At 32.0% G+C, this 7,471-nt stretch overlaps 1 protein-coding gene across 1 annotated transcript; it reads left to right on the top strand.

Annotated features, from left to right (window-relative positions):
* The first annotated feature begins 1,698 nt into the window (after nt 1-1,698).
* Nucleotides 1,699-4,072, top strand: LOC149261349 (expansin-B18-like). Its single transcript, XM_089368594.1, has 6 exons — nt 1,699-1,752; nt 2,298-2,532; nt 2,639-2,751; nt 2,889-3,067; nt 3,223-3,283; nt 3,875-4,072. Exons 1-6 carry the CDS (start codon nt 1,699-1,701, stop codon nt 4,070-4,072), a joined length of 840 nt encoding a protein of 279 aa, XP_089224720.1.
* The last annotated feature ends 3,399 nt before the right edge of the window (nt 4,073-7,471 follow it).

Below are 7,471 nucleotides of genomic sequence, written 5' to 3'. Positions count from 1 at the left end.
ATTTGGTTTATCATGGACTTTTAGAGCACTGGATGTCTGGTAGTACTAGTCGAGTGTAGAGGAGAAGGAAATGATTGAACAATTTATAGCTCTATAATCATCACTCCTCGCTTTATAGTCTTATTAAACATTAGAGGGGCTTCCCTTGACTTAATTTTGGAGTTCCTTTTGGTGATCAAAGTAAGGGTAATTGTTCTGTCCAGTAATCATAAACCTCTATGTGGATTTTTTCTTTTTTTTTCTTTTTTGGTTTGATATTGTAAGACATGGGATTTGTCTTTGTGCTTTCGTTTGTGTTATCTATTTTTTTATTCTTGCTCTCGCTTGTAATCTTGGAGGTGGCCCTAGCTTAGTTATTATGCCTGTATGGAGGCACTTTATTGTTTATAGTTAGTTTGTACATGGTCATGACTATTACTTTGGTAACCTTTGACCTTGTTTAGGACTCTAGGTTCTATGGGTGTTTACTTCTGGAAACACGCCTATGTGTCCTCTTTTTGAGAAATTTGTGGTCCCTTTCATATGTCATGGATTTTTCATTCACTTGTTATCTAATACTTGGGAACTTGTGCTTCAACTGAGGTAGGGTTTGTAGTTTCTTCTGGGTTGGGACTATATCCATTAATTCAAAACCCTAGGTCTTAATTTTACTAGCCAAACATGTAACAACAACACTTGTATAGTAGGTCGGGGGGAGAGGGTGCACCCCTGAGGGCCATGATCAAAAGTCAACAATAGGCATAGGCTACCACTTAAAATTATCATGTAGTTGTTCTTCCTAAGACTCAAAATGAAATTTGCCAACTGGAGACACTTTTTTTAGATAAAGACAGATTATCATATTGTAAAATCATGAGGACATATCTCCAAGGATTCCTAACCCAAGGGCCACTAGGGGAAGAAATAAACATTATTTCAAAGCCATTGCTTTATACTAGTAGATAGAGACCTTGTGGAGAAGGGTGTTAAAGAACAAGGAGGAAAAAAATATAATGTTTTTGCTGGCTTGGTAGATGTCAACGGAGTCCAAGATAACCACTAGGCTTGTTTAGAGAGGATTAACATGAGGTTGGCTTACATTGAGCTCTATTTTTAGTGTGAACTTGCACCGCACGTCCCTCAAAGTTCTAGCGTAGGAGATCCAACTCCTATTACGTTTTTAGACTTTTTAGATTGAATATTCTTCTTAGAATTTTGCTTTTACAATGTTGTTGTAGACACTTTAGTGATGGTAGAGCTATTCATACTCATTTTAAGCTAATTACTATATTGGTAGATGACCAAAAACATATAATTTCTCACTATAGAAATTAAGACCACCTACCAGTAACATATTTGATGACCAAATTTATTAAATAAATATGCTTTTATCATATTTTGAAATAATATAATCTTTATCTTACCATTCTTTTTATTAAAAAAATATATTTTATAATACATTTTTCATTATTAAAATTTAAGGAAAAAAACATAATAATTAATTAAATTATAATTTTATTTTATAGTATCATCATAGACGCATTTAAAAACTATGGATGATTAAAACATAAACTTAACATTTTTTTAATTAGATTGAAAATAGAAAATGTGCCTTGAAAAATAAAATTGAAATTGGTTTTGCTTTCCATAAAACGTTTAACCAATAATATTTAAATCCTAAAAATAAAGAGAGGTTACTATAAATGTGGTAGTTGAGCTATGGCAGACTTGAATTACATGGGGAGAACAGTTGGTCGGATCCTAGGAAGGAACGTATGTTTTTGACAAGCCGTGTCCTCTACATGATGGATACGTTATGATGGACTTGCAGATAATTCTTTTAAGAATCACGATCCTTTCCCGAATTAATCCTCGAACTTGAAAACTATGCTTCAATAACACGAGCTTATCGTTAGCACCAACCTCTGCCAATTCATGAAAAAATCGTTTCTATGGCTCGAAATTCAACGTCAGCCTGTTTTAACCCTCTATCCGCATAAATTACTGGTTAGATGCACTGCTTATTCTTTACTTTCAGCCACTCAGGATTACAAGTTCCCGATACACAGGAGCAAAACTGTCATAACTCCCAACGAATATAACCATCCATGATAGCCTTCCTTAAATATAAGGGTTTATGGGCTTTCTGGTGCGCTTCTTTTCCTCTGACTTCATTGAAAGTTTTATGAGAACACAGCGGGATTTCAGGGTTGAAAACAATGCACCAACCAGTTGGCTACAGTTCCAAGTCCTTATAAAATAGGTCTGTTCATGCAAATTCTGACAGAAGTAATTGAATTGATTTCAATTGGTGAAAGCTTGAGTACTTCGAAAGCACAGAAACGAAGAAGATGTCGAGACTAATTTCTTTGGCTTATTTCGTAGCCTTTACAACTTCATGTGTGATGCTATGCTCTGTAGCTGTAGCTGAAGCTGCTGCTGCTGCGGGACATGTCCCTCTGAGAAAGGCAGTCAACTTAACAGAAGAAGAGACGAATTGGCAGGCAGCCACGGGTACATGGTACGGAGATGCAAATGGAGATGGAAGCGACGGTAAGGACGACATAAAACTCTTTATCATAAAGTCTTTTTATCATTAAGGATATTCTGTAATGTTTGAAAGGGGATATAGTTTTCACGCCTGCCTTTGTAATTACAGGAGGTGCATGCGGATATAACAGTCTGGTGAAACAGATGTTTTTCCAATCAAAAGTAGCTGCAGGGAGTTCAGACTTATTCAGAGAAGGAAAGGGCTGCGGAGCTTGCTATCAGGTATGTTTTTTAATTCATATTATTAATAGAATTGGTTAACTGGATGTTGGGAGGATGAGTTTTATTCCCTAAGGCCAAAAAGAGTTCTGGTATATTAATAAAAATTTCTCATAAGTTGTGTATGTTGGCGTAATCAGGTGAAGTGCACAGGTAATAGTTTGTGTTCAGAAACAGGGGTGAGTGTGGTGATTACCGATAGAAGCCCTGGAGAAACACACTTTGATCTCAGTGGTACTGCCTTTGGGGACATGGCTTCTGATCCTAGTAAAGCTGGGGATCTGCGTAATGTTGGAATTGTGTCTCTTTTGTTTAGACGGTAACGTATTTATTGCACTCAACCAGCACGCAGCTGAGAGAAGCAGAAGAAAATTGGCCAACTTTTTTCAGCTTTTCTCTAATTTAATTAAGAAATTGTCTTGTCACGAACACAGGGTGCCTTGCTAGTATCCAGGGACGAATTTTGCGTTCCAGGTTAACCAAGCCTCCAGTGAATATTGGTTTGAAATTCTTATTATATACGAAAAAGGAGATGGTGATCTTGAAGCAGTTTATCTAAAGCAGGTAAAGGAAGTGCAAGTTTTTTTTGGTCCTTCCTCAAGGAATAAATTATAATTATATTGTTTATTTTTAAATTACAAAATTACATTTTTATATATTTTTTCATATAATTTTTGAAATACTTTTACATAGAACATTTAAAGTTTAAACAAAAATATTCAAACAACAAATTGGCCCAGAAAATATTATATGCTTTCCTTTCCATATTCCAAATATGACTTTAATATTCATACGTAAAATAAAAATAAATAATATAATTAAAATGCCTAAAAAGTAAACTTTCATTAAATATGAGAAAGATATCTCAAAACAAACAAGAGCATCTGTAGTGCCGTTATTACTTCATCAAATCAATATGATAATGTTTAAAACTGTTTCATTACTATGATATGTTATCATCAAGTTTCTATTCTTATGTACCTCTACTGAAAAAATAGTTTAAAATTTGTAATCTTCCCTACAAAATTTAAAATAATATCTTCGTTGACCTTTTGTCCATCTATCCATTGTTTTAAATTTTAATACTATCGTAAATAATATCACCGTTTCTTGTAATTGTGTGCAGGCAAAGTCTAATTCATGGCTGCCAATGCAACAAACGTGGGGTGCAAATTGGGCTTTGAAACCCGGGTTTGCTCTGCAGCCTCCCTTGTCTTTTCGTTTGTCAACTCTTTCCACTGGAAAAACTGTGACTGCAACTAATGTCGTTCCCCAGAATTGGCAAGCGGGTGCTACCTACAGTTCACTCGTCAACTTTGACTAATCATATCTTCCGATAACAACGTATAACCTGATTCCATTCAATTCACCTTTATAACCCATATTATATGAAATAACTCCCAAATAATTGGTGTTAATAATAATATTGCAAAATTGGAGGAAGAAATATGTTTTGGATCCTTCAATGAAATGATTGGGAGCAATAAATCCGTCGCTGTCACTGTGCTTTGCACTCTACTTCACCAAGTTTGCTGCCATTATGTAGACGGATGTCCAATAAAGTGAAACGAAATTTCGGTTGAAGCAAAAGGTGGAGGTGAATTTTACAAGTTTCAATGCGTTTGCGGGTAATGGTCTACTATTTTCAACTGAAATTGGTTATGTGAATTACTGAAAATTACCTAACTGTTAGCTAATACTATTTTTATTATTTTTTTATGTCAAGTTTTGGACAATAAATAAATTATTGCAGCAAAACTTAGTTGGCTCATTCAACCTGCTTTCTGGAACTATAAATAAAGTTTCCCATAGAGTTTAAGGTTATGAACCAACTTAATAAAATATAAACATTTGATCTGGTTAAATAAATTTCAAGGATTTTAACCATTTCTGAAGTTACTCTCTTCCACCTTCTACGGTATAAAAATTTTACCGTACTTGTTTATGACCACATATATAGATTGAAAACTTAAATTTAAGAGAATTAAAAATTCTCTATCCAGATGAAACTAATATCGATCTGCATTCTTAAATGTATCATTGTTGGAACATGGAAGAATAAATGGAAACGTGGATAAATAACATTAAAGTTTCTTGACTGAGCATACTCATAAACCTGGCCCGTTTGTCCATTCATATTCTCTTTGCTTGGACATGCGAAGTGGAACTTATGCCTGCTGAAATATATAGAGACAAAAAAACATGATGAATAAAAATTAATAATTTTTATTAGCCTAGCTTAATTGTAAAGACTTTAATAAACCGTTATAAATATTACTAATATTACAAATCTTTTAATTTTTCTACTAAAATCCACGCATTAATAAACATTTTTAATAAAAAGGTTGAAACATAGGCGGTTTTGAAACTGAACCTTATTAATATAAAAAAGGCGGTTTTGAAACTGAACCTTATTAATATAAAAACTTTGAAATATGGATGTTTAAACGTGCAACTTGTATTTCAGGAAGCTTTTTTTCAAAAAGTTATAATATTTTTCCCGGGGTTTTAATATTAATGATAAGATTTATATTTTTAAGGTTTAATATTAAATTTATGGTTTATAACATTAATTTAAGGGTTAAATATCAGTTTTTTTACTTTATAATCCCTTGGGTTTATAATATTTATCTCTTGTGTTTATTAATCTTAGGGTTTATGTTTCTCAAATTTAATATTAATCCTAAGGTTTAATATTATTCCCTTGGGTTTTTAATATTAATCTTTTGGGTTTATTAATCAGATAGGTTTATAATGTTCATCCTAAGGGTTATAATATTAATCTTAAAGTTTAATATTTATTTTAGGGATTGTAATATTTATGTTAGGGTTTATACCCATTGGGTTTATAATATTAATTCATCGTGTTTAATATTATTCCCATGGGTTTATAATCCCCTCGGTTTATTAGTCACTTGCATTTATGATATCAATCCCTTTGGTTTATTAATATAAGAGTTCATATTGTTAGCGTATAATATCATTCATAAGGTTTATAATATTAATCCTAGGGTTTATAATATAAATTCCATGGTTTCATATTTTAGCTTTAGGTTTATTTTCTCTTGGGTCTATAATATTAATCCCTTGGGTTTATTTAGCTCGGGTTTATAATATTAATCATTTGAGTTTATAATATTGAGATTTTTAGTATTGGTTTTATAATATCAAATTTAATATTAGGGTTTGAAATGTGCAGTTTATAATATTGGGTTTTGTAATTTTAGGGCCTATAATATTAATATTAATATGAATTTCTAATGTTTATGAATCGTAAGAGTTTATAATATTTATCCCTTGGTTTTATAATATTTATAATCGCCTGGATTTATAATATTAACCCATTAGTTCTATTATTCCTAAGGGTCTATAAGAATAATCACTTAAGCTTGTGCTTCAACTGAGGTGGGTTTGTAGTTTCTTCTGGGTTGGCACTATATCCATTAAGTCAAAACCCTAGGTCTTACTTTTACTAGGCAAACATGTAACAGCAACACATGCATAGTAGGTGGGGGGCCGAGGAGGCACCCCAGGGCCATGATCAAAGTCAACAATAGGCATAGGCTTGCCACTTAAGCTTACCATGTAGTTGTTCTTCCTAAGGCTCAAAGTGAAATTCACCAATTGGAGACACTTTTTTTAGATAAAGACAGACCCTATCAAATTCTAAAATCAGGGGGACATATCTCCATGGATTCCTAACCCAAGGACCACTAGGGGAAGAAAGAAACATTATTTCTAAGTCGGTTGCTTTATACCAGTAAATAGAGACCCTGTTGGGAAGGGGGTGTTAAAGAACAAGGAGGAAAAAAATTATAATGTTTTTGCTAGCTTGGTAGATGTCAACAGAGTTCAACATAAACACTAGGCTTGTTTAGAGAAGATTGACATGAGGTTGGCTTACATTGAGCTCTATTTTTAGTGTGAACTTGCACCGCATGTCCGAAGGTTCTAGCGCAGGAGATCCAACTCCTATTACATTTTCAGATTTTTTAGATTGAATATTCTTTTTAGGTTTTTGCTTTTACAGTGTTTTTTTAGACACTTTAGTGATGCTAGAATTATTGATACTCATTTTAAGCTAGTTACTATATTGGTAGGTGACCAAAAATATATAATTTCTCACTATAAAGATTGAGACAACCTACCCACTAATATATTTGATGATGAAACTTGTTAAATAAATATACTTTTATCATATTTTGAAATAATATAATTTTTATCTTACAATTTTTTTTATTAAAAAAAATATTTTATAATACATTTTCCATTATTAAAATTAAAAAAAATAAATCATATTAATTAATTAAATTATAATTTAATTTTATCAAAACAATTATTTTGTAATACAATTTTTATTATTAAAAATATAACTAAAAATCATAACCATTAATTAGATTATAATTTTGTTTTATAGTATTATCATATACGCATTTAAAAACCATGGATAATAAAAACATGAACTTCACATTTTTTTAATTAGATTGAAAATAGAAAAAGTGCCTAACTAAATAGAATTGATTTTGCTTTCCATAGAACTTTTAACAATTATATAATTAAAATCCTAGAAATAAAGAGAGGTTCCTCTAAAATGTGTTAGTTGAGCTATGACAGATTTGAATTAGATGTCGAGAACTTGTCGAGAACAGATGGTTGGATTCAAGGAGGAACGTGTGTCTAGGGTTGGAATTTGGATTTCTCTTTACTTGTAATATAATTTTTT

Source organism: Pinus tabuliformis, chromosome 6 (genome assembly GCF_031772625.1).
Source record: "Pinus tabuliformis cultivar Carrire ecotype Pingquan chromosome 6, CPIR1, whole genome shotgun sequence".
Taxonomy (NCBI): domain Eukaryota; kingdom Viridiplantae; phylum Streptophyta; class Pinopsida; order Pinales; family Pinaceae; genus Pinus; species Pinus tabuliformis.
Note: the sequence above shows the minus strand (reverse complement) of the source record. Positions and strands in the feature narration are given on the sequence as shown.